This window comes from Myotis myotis, unplaced genomic scaffold (genome assembly GCF_014108235.1).
Source record: "Myotis myotis isolate mMyoMyo1 unplaced genomic scaffold, mMyoMyo1.p scaffold_m19_p_5, whole genome shotgun sequence".
Classification (NCBI taxonomy): Eukaryota; Metazoa; Chordata; class Mammalia; order Chiroptera; family Vespertilionidae; genus Myotis; species Myotis myotis.
In genome coordinates this window covers 82,386,453-82,401,264 of record NW_023416357.1, presented here as the reverse complement: position 1 = coordinate 82,401,264, position 14,812 = coordinate 82,386,453, and the positions used below count along the sequence as shown (strand labels likewise).

Here is a 14,812-nt window from a genome sequence, read left to right as displayed (position 1 = left end):
GGGGCCGGAAGCTGGGCTCCTCTCGCGAGGCCCCGCGGAACGGAGCCAGGAGGCCCTGCATCCTGTGGAGGTCGTTGGAGTCACTAGCCCGCCGCTAGCTCTGTCGCTTGTTGGTCCGCGCCCTGCCCGCCCCAGCCATGCTGTCCGCCCTCGCTCGGCCTGCCGGCGCCGCTCTCCGCCGCAGCTTCAGCACCTCGGCCCAGGTAGGCCCGACGAGGGGCCGGCTGCCGGCGGAAGCCCCCCTCCCCCCGCCCCCGGCCCTGGGCCATGTGCGTCCCTAGCTCGCGAGCCGGGGGCCAGCCTGCACCGCAGGGCCGCCGGGTACTGGTGGGCGGTTGGGCACCCTAGGCTGGTCCTGATACCGGCCGGGAAGTGCGGGAGAGATGCCCAACTCCAGAACCAGTGCCACCTCTTCGAATCCCCAAGCTCGCTCCCCCCCCCCGCCCCCGGGTCCTCCAGATGCCTTGCTTGCTCTTAGACTGCAATCCTTCAAGGTTGAGAAGCCAGGGATCTAGGGTCGGAAGTAATTTATGTTTTTATGCAACGTTGAGTGCATAACCTTGTTCTTCTTGCAGCATCCGTACAAATAATATGTAATTATTAACTCCATAGTACAGATAGGCGTGGTACCGAGGGAAGAGAACTGGTCCAAAGTTAACACAGTCATTTAAGAGTAATCAAATGCAGCTCTCCTGATCACCAGTGGTTTTTGGATAATCAAGCCTTCAAGAAGCTGAACACTACTTCCTCTTGCAGACTTTTATGAAGGATCCTGATGCTGTAGTGGACTGGGCCTGCCCCCGGTGTTGTAACAGTGCGTTACTTGGCCTGGGACTACTAAAGCCTAGGCTATTTTTAGCTATATTTTGTAGGACAGTGGTTCTCAAACTCTGGCGTGTGGCAGAATCACCACCAAAAAGCTAATAAAGAACAGAGGCCAAGATTTATTCAAAGAGGGTAGGATCTGGGCCTCTATTATTACCAAGTGTTCCAGGTGATTCTAAAGACAACCAAAATCAAAACCCAGGAGATGCCTACCTTGCCACACCCAAAAGGGAGGTGATTATTAAAGGAGATTCCAGATTTCTTATTTAGTTTCTGTGCTTCAGATCACTTTTCTGTGCATTTAATTCATGTGAAAAATAAGCATCTTTAAGTATCCGTGATTGTCAAGAATTGGGCTGGGTGTTGCAGGGGGTATCAAGATGAATGAGAGAAGTAGCACTTGAGATAAGCCAAAAGTAAGTCAATTTAAGACTGTAGAGGTGATGAAGCTTGATGCTGAGGAGTGGGAGAAGGGAACTGATCCAAAGGTAAGACAGTGGGATTTATTGACATAATTTGGTGAGGGGTGCTGAGAGGAAGAGGAGCATGGAGGACTCTGAGGCTTTGGGGTTTGCTGAGATGGGAAAAAACTGCTGGAAGAGAGCAGCTTGGGGCAGGTGGAGGATATGTTGAGTTTAAAATGCCTGTTACACATACAAGTAGAGATGCTGGAAAGGCAGTGTGTCAGAAAGATGAGTTTGAGCCAAATGTTACATTGGTCTAGAGCAGTGGTTCTCAACCTTCCTAATGCCGACCCTTTAATACAGTTCCTCATGTTGTGTTGACCCCCCCAACCATAAAATTATTTTCGTTGCTACTTCATAACTGTAATTTTGCTACTGTGATGAATCGTAATGTAAATATCTGATATGCAGGATGTATTTTCATTGTTACAAATTGAACATAATTAAAACACAGTGATTAATCACAGAAACAATATGTAATTATATGTGTTTTCCGATGGTTTTAGGCTACCCCTGTGAAAGGGTCGTTCGACCCCCAAAGGGGTCGCTACCCACAGGTTGAGAACCGCTGCCTTAAATGCTAGTGTTCTGTCCCTTGTGCTCTTCTCACTCTATTCCCTTTTGTGCTTTGTCCATGTTCCTGGCTTCCATTAATTCCAGTGCAGACACTGTGATCTCCAGACCAAGTCTTTTGTCCAGGGACCTACTGTTCATGGATGTTTCAAGTGGCCCAAATTCAGTGTGCCAAACCATTCATTATTCTTTCTTCAAAAACCCCTAAACTCTCCTCAGTTCCCTCTATTGGTTAAAGGCAATGCTGTCTGCTTGAGCCAGAAAGTTGTCGCCCCAGGTTCCTTCCTCTTCTCACCATTTGGGTGAAGATGGGAAGGGGGTGACTTAGTCTATAGCTACTATTCCTCAGATCCCTCATAATCTGCCCATCCTTGCTGCTCCCTTTATCCCACTCTTCAGTCATGTTTAAACTATCACAGTAGTCTCCTTGCTTCTATTGTATATTTCCAGTCCACCTTCCACTCTGTCTCATATCTTTCTAAAACCCAGATCTGGTTATGTTCTTCCCAGCTTTTGAGGCCCTTCAGTGGTTCCCCATTGCCTACCAGGACCAGATAATTCTGTGCTTGGCCCTCCTGTCTTCCTTTTTCCATATGTATCCAACAGTGCTAGAGTCATAAAGAACTGCTGGGACTACTTGTCTCCTCCCCCCATTATCTACCTGGTAAACTACCATCCTTCAGAACCCCCTCTAACAGTTTATTCCACCCACTATTTGTGCTGCTGCTCTTCTGAGAATCTGCCTCAGTGTCACTTGTTACACTAGGTGGTGTTTATTAAGTTTGCGAGTCTTTGCAGGCAAGTCAGTCTGGCACGTAGCAGATAGATGTAGATGCCTGTTGAATTGTAGTGAGCTTTAATGGATGAATATCAGCCACTTTGGAAAACAGTCTAGCAGTTTCTCAAAAGGTTAAACATGAAGTAGCCACATGACCCATCAGTTCCACTCCTTGGTATATAACCAAGAGATTAAAAACAGCCCTGCCAGTGTCGCTCAATGGTTGAATATCGACCCATGAACCAAGAGGTCACCATGCCTGGGTTGCCGGTTCAATCCCCAGTAGGGGTGTGCAAGAGGCAGCCGATCAATGGTATTTTTCTTTCCCTAACCCTCTCCCTTCCTCTAAAAATCAATAAAATTAAAAAAACATGTCTGCACAAAAACTTATACATGCATCTTCATAGCAGCACTATTTATGATAGCCAAAAGGTAGAAATAACCTAGTTGTCCACCAACTGATGAATGGCTAAAAGAAATGGGGTACTGATAACAACATGGATTAACCTTAAAACATTATGATCGGTAAAAGAAGCCAACACAAAAAGCCATGTGTTGTGCGATACCATTCATATGTGAAATATCCAGAATAGGCAAAGGCAGGTCCATAGAGACGAAAGAAGGTTAGTGGTTGCCAGGGAAATAAGTTGCTTTATAGGGTAATGATTGTACAACTCTGAATATACTAAAAACCATTGGATTGTACATTTTAAATGAGTGAATTGTATGGTATGGAAAATAACATCTCAATGAAGCTGTTCTTTAAAAAATGAATGCAATTAGATGATGACCAGTTAGATCTACTTAGCTCTGAATGGCTGTTTAAAGTCAGGTTTTATGACTTTAGTTCCAGTAAGCTGACCAATAAAGTGATACAGATGCTTCTAGGTTTGTCGTTTCAGATGTTAATGAGGCAGTTTCTTTGGACCGACCTCCACCCCCCCACCTCCCCACCCCCCAACTAAGCTATCACTTTTAAAGTTTCCAGCTGACATGCCCAAGCCAACTGCTGCTTGATGTGGAGCAGTAGTGATTCTCAAACTTTGGTGTCACAATCCCTTGGGGAACTTGATAGAGCCTATTTGAAGGAGCCTGTTGTTTTTGTTTGTTTTGTGACCTCAGCAGGTGATTCTGATAAACACCAGAGTTTGGGAGTTGATTTGGGGTAAGGAGTCTGGGGCTGCATGCAGATATAACTTACCTGGGAGAGAAGGAGCTTTTTAAACATATACATCCCTCCTTATCCTGCCTTAGGCTCCAGCCAAGATTATGCTGGAATCTTACCTGATCCCTCTTCCCCAGGCAGTTGATTGCCACCCTGTCTCTTCTGCACACAGTATGCATAGCTCTTTTCCCTCAGCTCCTCACACATCTGCTTGCTTGTCCCCTCCAGAGCCAGCAGGAGTCTTCATTCCTGCAGTCCCATGTGTGATGGCTAGCCTGTGGGTAGGTGCTCAATAAACGTTTGTTTATAGTTTTTAAAATTGCAGATTGAAAGTAAGGCTGCTGTTACCAGTTCAGCTGCCTGAATGAGTAACGCTTATTCATCTTTCAGAGGCTGCTATAAGTATATCCTGTCACAAATCTCTACAAACCTGAGTTCTTCCCCATGTTCCTGAGGCACGCCTCTAACCTTCGCAAGGAAACTGGATCTTTGGATGGTAGAATTACAGTTGTATCTTCCTTTGGCATCTGTGCAATAAGAGGCCAGTGCAGTACTTTGCAGGAGGTATCCTTTTAATGTGAATCCATTTAATGCTGATTCTATCTTAGGTCTTTCTCTGTGCTCTTTTTAGAACAATGCTAAAGTAGCTGTGCTCGGGGCTTCCGGAGGAATTGGGCAGCCCCTTTCGCTTCTCCTGAAGAATAGCCCTTTGGTGAGCCGCCTGACCCTCTATGATATTGCTCATACACCCGGAGTGGCCGCAGATCTGAGCCACATTGAGACCAGAGCGTCTGTGAAAGGTACTGAGCACGCTGGGCCTGGAGAATTACATCTCTTCTCCCTAAGAGGCTAGGATCCAAGTTTACAGTAAGAGCCTTAGATGAAACTAGATGTTCAGAGACTTGGGATGTTCATGTTCAGTTTAGCATTAACTTTTACAAATGATCACACTTTTTTGGACTTGAGTCTATAAAAATTTATGTCCTGCTTATTTTAACCTCACATCTTAGCAACATTTCCCACGTACCAAGTTCTTGGTGACATCATTTTAAAGCTTTACTATAATTTATCACTTACTATTATTCCCAAACTGTTGGCCATTGGCTCTTTCCTGTTTTCCTCTAAATATAAATATATAAGCTGTGATAAATATCTTCATCTTTATATCTTGTTTCTCAGAGCCCGTAGGGCACTTACAGTAAATGTGACTACATTAAAGCTGTTACTGTGAAGTACCAAATTACTGTCCAGAATGGTGCAGACAACACAGGAGGCTGACTGTCAAGTCATATGTTTATGAGCCTTCCCTAGTCCCTCTGAATTTGTTTGTTCATTTTCTTTTGTGTTGTAGGTCTGAGTTTCTGAAAGCTTTTGCAAATAAGGGAAAAGTCTATTAAAATCAAAGCAGATTTGGTCTTGGAGCAAATTTCCCTGAAATCCTTGAATGTAGACCTTATTTTCCTCAGATATTAGGAATAAACAAATAGGTACTAATACTTAGAGTTCTTTTTTATCAGCACAGGGTTTTGGTTTTCTTTTTCGTGGCCTTCAGTGTGCCTTCTGGTCTGACCCTAAGATGTCACTTTTGTTAGGATGATCATGATGTAGAGTAAGCAACTCTTCTAACTGGGAGCTGAGAAGGACTTACATATGCTAGGGAGTAAAGATTAGCAGCTGGCTTGGTTTGATGTTATGCAAACCTGGAGGGGTAATCCGTTCTGAATCCAGATCTGGACAAATGGAGGCTCTAGAAAAGTAGACTGAAAGGGGGGCATTCCTGCCAGCCAGAAATGTCAGACTCACAGAGTGGCAGTCCTCAAGGAAAGGAATCACATCACAAGTGGGCTTGCCAGGCTTTCTGTGGCCTGTGGTCATCATTGGACACAGGTAGGGCAGTTCTCTGGGCTCTGTCCCCGTAGATGTGCTAGCCTCTCTTGGTTGCAAACTATAAGATTGCTTGCTTGGGCGTTTTTTTTCTAGGCTACCTCGGACCTGAGCAACTACCAGACTGCCTGAAAGGTTGTGATTTGGTGGTTATTCCAGCTGGAGTCCCAAGAAAACCAGGTGTGTATTTGAAAAACTGCCCTACAAGTCAGTTGAGAAAGTAGTTTTCCATAAAAAATGGATCTAGTCAGATCTCTATGCTGCAGAAAAAATGTCAAAGCTCTCCATGCCTGTGGGATAAAAATCAAGGCCTCATGTGTTTCCTGCTCATCCCTCCTCCCCAGCCTGGAATGCCCTTTCTTCTCCTGTCTCCACCTTGGGAATTCTTCATGACCCCCCTCCTCCTCAGATATCACCCTTCCTGACTCCCATCCCCACTCTTCACCCTCACAGACCTCTGTTTCAGCACTTGTCACACTGGACTGTTTTTCCTACACGGTAGTTTAACTTAAAACGGGGACCCTGCCCTAGCTGGTTTGGCTCAGTGGATAGAGCGTCAGCCTGCGGACTAAAGGGTCTCAGGTTCGATTCCGGTCAAGGGTACATGCCAAGGTTGTTGGCTCAATCCCCAGTGTGGGGCGTGCAGGAGGCAGCCGATCAATGATTCTCTCTCATCACTGATGTTTCCATCTCTCCCTCTCCCTTCCTGTGTAAAATCAATAAAAATATATTTAAATAAATAAAATGGGGACCCTGTGTCACTCTTGTTTGAATTTCCTATACCAGCTAACAAACAGCTCTTGGCACATATTTAGAAATTTGTCCTGTGCTTTGTGAACATCTTGAATTGGATCATTCTCAGGCATGACTCGGGATGACCTGTTCAACACCAATGCCACAATCGTGGCCAACCTGACTGCTGCCTGTGCCCAGAATTGCCCTGAGGCCATGATCTGTGTCATTGCAAATCCGGTGAGTGCTGCTGTCAGGTAGGTTGCTGATACATATGAAAGCTCACAGCAAAAGTGTGCTAATGTCTTATAGGGAGAATAATCAGACTAACATACTGAAATGGTAAGTTGGGGGAACTAAAAAGAGGTCCTTACATTTATTTCCTAAGGATTCCTTCCTTCGGGCATAGACTAAGTGAGTTTTAACCTGTTTTTTTCATCAGCTGTATGCCTTTGGGCAAATCACTTCCCTTGTCTGAATAATCTTAGTTTCTCAACCTGGAAAATAAGTCCATTCTTAAGGCTTCTTCCAGCCATGATTGTGGGAGCCTGTTGAACTCCTTTTACTATGTTCTACCCAGGGTTTGCAATTCCTGGTCCCTCAACATTCCCTTTCTTCTCAAACTTACACATGTATCTCATATGCAGTCACATCAGGTCCTGCCTGCTTAATCTTCAGTTCAGAAACTCTGAGTGCTGTGCCCTCTCTGAGAAGGTTCCCACGACTATCCTAGCAGGCCCTTGGGTTGTATTTAGCAGCAGCCCTCTTCATTCATTCCTCCCTCCTGATTGACTGGATTCTGGCCTCTGAGTATGACAGTGCCATGGTAGTGATGTTGACTGAGGAACGTGACCATTGATAAACACCCAGAGCTTATGCAGTGGCCTCTGAGAAGAGGATCCTGTCTTTCCCAGCCTGTTCACCCTTCCTCAGGGCCATTTGGTCAAAAGTAGAAAGCAGTTGCTTCTTTTATCAGGGAGCTGACTAGTGCCTAATGTATATCTTGCTGTTTTGTTTTAATGATATTGTTTCTGTGAACCAAGTGTTAGGCACTTGCCATGTAATAGTCATTTAATCTTCTCAACAGCCTTATGAAGTGGTTTTATCCCCATTTACAGATAAAGAACCCAAGTCTTAGGGAGTTAAAGTAGCTTTCCCCGGGTAACCACATGGAGTGACAGCGCTGGGACTTGACCCTGTGCCATCTGAGCTTTTAGCCCTGTGCTATGCTCTTTTGTTAGGAATGGCCATTCAGGTGTAAGTTCTAGCTGGAGCCGAAGATGACCTGTGTAGCCATCATCACATTTTAAAGCTGATAGTTCCAGGGTGTGCTGCATATTTGAACTATGGGCTCAGGGGCCACCAAGAGGAAGAGTGCCTGCTGCAGTGCAGAGTTTCTTTGTTCATGTGGGAAGGGAAGGAGGCACTCTGGCAGAAGAGGAAGTCCACCCCTGTAACCCATCTCCTTCGATATATGACTGTGTTCTCAGAATGCCTGGCAAATTATGCCTGTCTCTTGGATTTATTAGGTTAACTCCACCATCCCAATCACATCTGAAGTTTTTAAGAAGCATGGAGTATACAACCCCAATAAGATATTTGGGGTGACAACCCTGGACGTTGTCAGAGCCAATGCTTTTGTTGCAGAACTGAAGGTAAGAGCCACATCGGGTATCTTTCAAGCTTCCGTTTCTGAACTTCTCTGGGCCATCCTTGGTCCTTTTATGGGCATAGAAGACATCAGGGCATTTACAGGTCACTTGTAATTTGGGAGTTTTAAGTATTTTTATTTTTTAAGATACGTTTTTATTGATTTTAGAGAAGAAGAGAGGAGAGGGATAGAGAGATAGAAACATCAATGAGAAACACCAACCGGTTACCTCCTGCACGGCCCCTACTGGGGATCAAGCCTGCAATCTCGGCATGTGCCCTAACCGGTAATCAAACCAGTGACCTCTTGGTTCATGGGTGGAGGCTCAACCACTGAGCCACCTTGGCCAGGCTTAAATGTTTTTAATAGCTTGCCCTGTGGTGGGAAGTAGCTCTCACGTTTTCTTGGGGCATCAGCAGGCCCCTGCAGGTTTAAACCAATAGCTTTAGTCTTGACTTAGCTTACTCTTCTCTTGATGCTTTAGAGCAGCCGTGGGCAAACTACAGCCCGCGGGCCGGATCCGGCCCATTTGAAATGAATAAAACTAAAAAAAAAAAGACCATACCCTTTTATGTAATGATGTTTACTTTGAATTTATATTAGTTCACACAAACACTCCATCCATGCTTTTGTTCCGGCCCTCCCGTCCAGTTTAAGAACCCATTGTGGCCCTCGAGTCAAAAAGTTTGCCCACCCCTGCTTTAGAGGTTCAGGCTTTCCCCAGCTTTCTCATTGGCTGGACTGAATTGTGCTCTCCAAGCTTATTGCCTCTGAAAACTAGTATTAACAGGGTTTACCTGTTAATAAATAAATAAATTATTGGACAAGATAGCAGAATTGCTGTCCCCAGGCTGTAGTTCTGACTCCCCTTCTTGGGTTACCTGTGGTAGCTTTTCTCGGAGAGTTCTGATCTTGCCAGCTGTCTGCTTCTTCCTGGGCTGCTGGACTGAGCTGTGGACTCGCCCTGAGGTGGGTTTGGCATCAGTGCTAGGTCTGGGGTTTTCCGTGCCTTTCACAACTCGCTGTATAATCTTTGGTTGTGGATCCAGCAAAACCATTTATTTTGGTCCCCAAAAATTTTTTTGAACTTCAGACCATTTTTTTCCTGACTTTTCAGATGAGAGGAGCCTCTCTAAAGTAGGGATCATTGTCATGCACACAGCTTAGTGAGAAGTGCACACACAGGACTGTTGACCTTTATGTTACTCCCCTGTGCACCAGACAGGTCTGTCTCTGGAGTGTTGATGACGACCCACTTTAATTCATACTTCACCATGTTCTTCAGGCTTGATTCTAGGTGTGGGGGTCATCAAGGTCCATAAAACATAGCCCCAGGCCTTGGGAGCTCTGTTGAATGGAGAAACACTTTAAGGTTTTGTGGAGAAGATCACATTGAAGCTGAGAGTGCACAGGCTGGAGAGCTGGGGTTCCAGCTTCCTGAAGCTTGTACCCCAGTTTCCTGGAAGCAGTAGTGCTCATTCTCTTAGGGTTCCGGTGGTGCTGCCAGCTGTCAGAGCACACCGTTTCCCCTGGGCTCCTATGAGTTTACATGTCATACTCTGCTGATGTTATATGCATATTTCATACCCCCTGGCCTTTGCTCCTTTTGCCTAGAATATGCTTCCCTTGGGGTGTCGAGTAAGACTCCCTCCACGTTCCGCGTGGAGTAGGGTTCGGTATCTGAAAGAGGAGCCGCACAACAAATGAGAGAAAAAGACACGAGATAATTTTGCAATATTGGGGGACCAGGCGGCAAGTCCGAAGGACTTCCCCCGTGCTCAGGCCTCACCAAGCTTTTATTGATCTGGGATGCACCCATAGCATAGCCCTTAGGCAGGTGACCCCCTAGTAACAAGCAGACTAGCCCATCAGCAAAGATTTACATAATAATAAATGGGGGAGTAGTTTCAGCTACCACTGTCTGGACAAACAGGTGGCGCCTAGCTCCGAGCTTTGCTAGGGCTTCAAAGGCACCCAGCCTTGGGGGGGTTTCGGTGAGTTCTCTGTCTATGCTTATCAGATAGTGAAGGCAATAAACAGTTTCCCACATTGGGGGAAGTCCTGTTCCTTCCCAGAGGAATGAGGTCAGTCCCAGGAAGCCTTCCCATGCTGATGAAGTGCTCCTCTGGCTTCCATAGTGTTGTGCTGGAACGGCCCTTTGTATCGTCTCATTAGACATCAGGTTTCTCAAAAGCAGGGGCTTTTTCCATGCCTGCGACCCTGGTGTCTGGCACAGCACCTTGGCTTCTGAGCTCCTTGCTTTTCAGTTGATCCTGCTGTTCCTGCCTACCTCGGCCCCCTCCCCTCCCCACCCACCCACCCGAGGCTTGGTGGTTCCTAACTTGGGGCTGCTCTCTTCAGCAGCTGCAGCATTTGGAAAAGGTTCACCTCCGACCCATAACTTCCACCAGATTCTTTTTTTGACCGTCGTAAGAATACCTGGCTCACAGATTCTCAGGGGCATTGTACCTCAGTTTAACAAACGAACCAACCTCTCTCGGCTAGCTCACTAATGAGCCAGGGTGTTCTGAGCCTTCCCAGTTTTGTTCTTTCTGTCCCAATCACTGTGTGAGTTAACAGACTTCTCACCCCTAGTTTCCTGGAATTGTTTTGAAGTTTACTTTGACTTGTTCTTTGAAAAAGTGTGGGCACATGAGTCTGGGCTTGTGCATTGGAATAACAGTAGCTGTGGGAAAGAGGACTGTCATCCTTTGATTCTGAGATTGATAGGGACCAATGCAGGGGGTGCCTACAAGGAGGCAGTTTTCAACTCATAAAGGGAAAACCTCGTGACCTCACAAGATGACAAGTTACTCCCCACTGCCTGTGTTCAGACTGATGTCAGACTGTGGGTGGGGCCATGGTAGATTTGCGCAAGGCTGGAGTCAGTCTCTTCTAATTTTTTTGTTTTGTTCTCAGTTCTGTGGATTTTTCCAATATTGGTGTTTTGGATAGATGTGACATATTTTATATTCAAAAGAGCTTGTTCAAAGTTAATCATGTTTCACATTTTGTTGACCAGGGTTTGGATCCAGCTCGAGTCAATGTTCCTGTCATTGGTGGCCATGCTGGGAAGACCATCATCCCCCTGATCTCTCAGGTATGTTTGTGACCTTGCCAAGAAGCCTTAAGATCTACTTTGAGGCACTCAGGACAGACTGACAAAGATTACAAAGATCTGTTATATTTTGAAAGGATGCTATGGATGCAGCCCACCCCAGTTGTCCAGGGGTTTCTTGACTGGTGTGGGGCTGTGGTCAGCTTCCAGTGTTTCAGGGGTCCACGGTTGTATGGGGTGAGAGTAGTCAGAAGGTGCTCAAAGCAGCCAGCTCCAGCATACAGTGAAAACTGCTGATAGAAACATTCATGAATTTCTGCTGAGGTCAGAGCAGGCAAAGCTGCTTTGTGTGAAAACTAGACCGAGACCAGGTAACACCACTAAGAATGATAATATCAAATCAACCTCATAAACCCGAGTACAGTGCACGGAGAAGGACACAAAATATTTGTGCTAATCTTGCCAAAAATGCATGACCTTGCACAAAATCCCGAGGAAGCACCTTACAAACCCAAACTGATGGACATTCTACCAAATGAGTGACAATACTCTTGACAAGGTCACGAGAGACCAGGGAAGACGGGAACTGTTAGAGAATTGCTACGGTGAAATAGTCTAGTCGATTGCCGGTAAGGTCCTGAGTAGGTCCTGGAACAGAAAAGGGACAGTAGGGGGAAGAGTGGTGAAATTTTAATAAGGTCTGGAGTTTGGATGTACTCATCTCCTGTTCTTCCTGTTTGCACTGTGCTTAGCATGAGGAAAACAAGTGAGGGGAGTCTTCGTACTTACAATTTTTCTCTGGGTCTAAAATTAGTACAAATATAAAAAGTTCTTTAAAATGATTGGGGAATTCACTACACCTCCCAACAAAGTTAACAAAGTTGACTTTTTCTTTAAAGAAAAGCTCTTGGTTTCCCGTGTATTGATGATGCAAGGAACCCTCTGTGAATAGGGTGAGGAGAGTGTGGGATCTGAACCTGCTCACAGGATCCCTGTGACTTTTGCTTGCAGTGCACTCCCAAGGTGGAATTCCCCCAGGACCAGCTGACAACCCTCACTGGACGGATCCAGGAGGCTGGCACGGAGGTGGTCAAGGCTAAAGCTGGAGCAGGTAGGGTCTCCGAGGCAGTTCATGGGTGGGGTGCTGATGCCAGAGTCACTGTTAAGAGTTCACAGTTGAAGACTGAAGGAGCAAACCTTTTTCTAAATGTTCACTTGATAGAAAACCCTATATCAGAGTGTAGCTCGGCCCGCTCGGTGGAGTAGAGTGGTGTTTGAGGTTGGCAAAGCTAATTCATGCCATTCATGAGTTTGTGAATTGAGGACTGCTGACCTAAATTCTTGACGACTAAAGCTAGAGATTTTACAGATGCTTTATTTAGCTGGCAGGGCAGGCTTACCAGGATTTTACAGTCTTCTGTGCTAGCTTGGCTAACCTTTCTGTGTCCCCCTAGGCTCTGCCACCTTGTCCATGGCATATGCTGGAGCACGGTTTGTCTTTTCCCTTTTGGATGCAATCAACGGAAAGGAAGGAGTTGTTGAATGTTCCTTTGTTAAGTCCCAAGAAACGGACTGTTCCTATTTCTCCACACCATTGCTGCTGGGGGTATGTATCCCAGAGGCTGGGTCTCTTGACTGGACAGCGAGTTCACGTTAGTTAAGACTTAGCTCTGTCCTGTCTGGCTGCTTCATAATTCAGAGGTTTTTTTGCAGTCACAAATCTCACTGCATGGCCTGTGCTTAGGTTTTTGAGGGTTGAAGAACATCATAGAATTAAGAGCAAGGAGAAACTATGGGCGTGGCACATCCTGGCACAGAAATTTGATTGCCTGTGGGCCTGACAGCTGGTCATCAGTGGCTGCCTGAGTGTGTTTCCTGATGAGACCTTCTCTGAAAGAGATGCTCCCACAGGCTGCTCTGAAAGAAGAGACTTCTCCACCCCAGCCTGTAGCCATTTCCCTGTAACTTATACTTGTTAGTTCTCAGGGCCTGCCAAGCCTAGTTCTTCCTCGAGAGAAGTCTGGAGATGATGCACAGCTGTTACACTTCCCAGTTCAGGCATTCCTGGTTCCTTGCTCCTCATCCCACTGGTTTTCCTTGGAATGTGCTGCTGATTGTTCCCTTGAAACTGGTGTCTAGGACGGAGCCCATCTGGTCACATTGCTGGCTTCAGACAGGCTGATTTTTTGCTTGGTTGACTTTTGAGTCTTCAGTGAGCCACTGCCCCTAGATCTCATTCACACACACCATTAAGCCAAGGTTTCCATTTCTTAAGTGTGGAACTGCTGAAATCAGGTAAATGTGTGCTGGCCTTCATCTCATTCCCGGAAAGAAACAGATTAGGTACTTTCTGGGCCACAAAGAGGCCCTTCCCACAGACACCCGATTTTCAAAGGTCAATAAGACATGGCCTCAGGCCTCAGGGGCTCTCTGTGATGGACAGACAGACACTAAATAGATTAATTCAGAAACCAGTTCAGCACAGGCAGGAGCAGGATGTGGTAAGACCTTTAGGAAAGGAGCACACAGGCTGATTGTCTGGGTCAGGAAGGGCTTTCCACGGAGATGGACAGTAGCAGAGACGGTGCTGTTTTCATAATGTCAGACACTCACCTACCTAATTACATTCAATTCAGGTGGATATTAAAATGTTTGTTTAGTCCTTACCAACTTGGGAAAGAAACTGGAACCCAAACGTATGCTCTGTGTCAGGGAGAATAGCTTGAAGTGCTACTACTTGTGGAGAACTTGATGTGCCAAGTCTTCCACGTGTATGCACAGCCTCCCTTGGGGTAGTTTGCTCATTTTATAGGTAAGGAAGCAGTCTTGGTGTGGAAACCATCGTCCAGGGTACATGATAGTGTCACAGCCCAGAGCCACAGGTGTGGATCGTCTAGGCAGAGATGGTGAAGTTAAAGTTGGGTTTTCTATAACAAACTCATTCATGGAAACTAGCTTTGTTGTAAAACGGTTCTGTGTCCTCTCTCTTTCAGAAAAAGGGCATTGAGAAGAATCTAGGCATTGGCAAAATCTCCTCTTTCGAAGAGAAGATGATAGCTGAGGCCATTCCTGAGCTGAAAGCCTCAATCAAGAAAGGAGAAGACTTTGTAAAGAACATGAAATGAGAAAGCAGTTAGTGAGCAATCCATTTCCTTAACTTATTAAGGCATCATGTCACTGTAAAAGCCATTTCAGGTATCTTTCTGTTTCAGTTTTGATGATGGATATCTATTAACATTACCATCCCTTCCAGATCATGGGTCAGTTTACTACTGGTGCATTAATAAAAGCAGGCTTTGATATTCTTTTTCAAGGTCTCTTCCATAAAAGTTGTGCTTTCTTCCCCATTAGAGCTGACTTCAGAGTATCTGGCATCTCTTTCATCACAAATAAAAACTACATGTTATTTAAATATTAGACTGAAGCAAGATGGTTTCAGCAGCAGCTTCAAGAAAGTCTAAAATATCAGTAACGGCTCCTCCCAGCTCTGCTCTTTCACCATTGCATTCCACAGTGTAAACTAAGAAGGGTCAGCTCAGGCCTGATTGCTCAGTGTCCTCTCCCCGGCATGGCGTAGTAGCTCAGTGCCTGATGCCAGGCCAGTTTTCTGCCCCTGGTTCTTTCTGTGTGGCATGTTCTGGCTAAAAGAACAGTACCCTCTTCTACAGTGGGGCTGCCGTGG

At 45.8% G+C, this 14,812-nt stretch overlaps 1 protein-coding gene across 3 annotated transcripts; it reads left to right on the top strand.

Moving 5' to 3' along the window:
• Nucleotides 1-12: 12 nt before the first annotated feature.
• On the top strand, nucleotides 13-14,542 carry MDH2 (malate dehydrogenase 2). Of its 3 annotated transcripts, XM_036309699.1 has the most exons (11): nucleotides 43-203; nucleotides 4,034-4,086; nucleotides 4,196-4,301; nucleotides 4,437-4,605; nucleotides 5,786-5,869; nucleotides 6,552-6,661; nucleotides 7,951-8,076; nucleotides 11,095-11,172; nucleotides 12,142-12,241; nucleotides 12,585-12,736; nucleotides 14,124-14,542. In XM_036309699.1, the coding sequence occupies exons 3-11, from the start codon at nucleotides 4,299-4,301 to the stop codon at nucleotides 14,253-14,255; spliced, it is 954 nt and encodes a 317-aa protein (XP_036165592.1). In that variant the 5' UTR covers nucleotides 43-203; nucleotides 4,034-4,086; nucleotides 4,196-4,298; the 3' UTR covers nucleotides 14,256-14,542. The 3 variants fall into 3 exon arrangements, with proteins under 3 accessions (XP_036165591.1, XP_036165592.1, XP_036165593.1); XM_036309698.1 differs by lacking the exons at nucleotides 4,034-4,086; nucleotides 4,196-4,301 and having other exon boundaries at nucleotides 13-203; XM_036309700.1 differs by lacking the exons at nucleotides 4,034-4,086; nucleotides 4,196-4,301; nucleotides 4,437-4,605 and having other exon boundaries at nucleotides 46-203.
• Nucleotides 14,543-14,812: the final 270 nt, after the last annotated feature.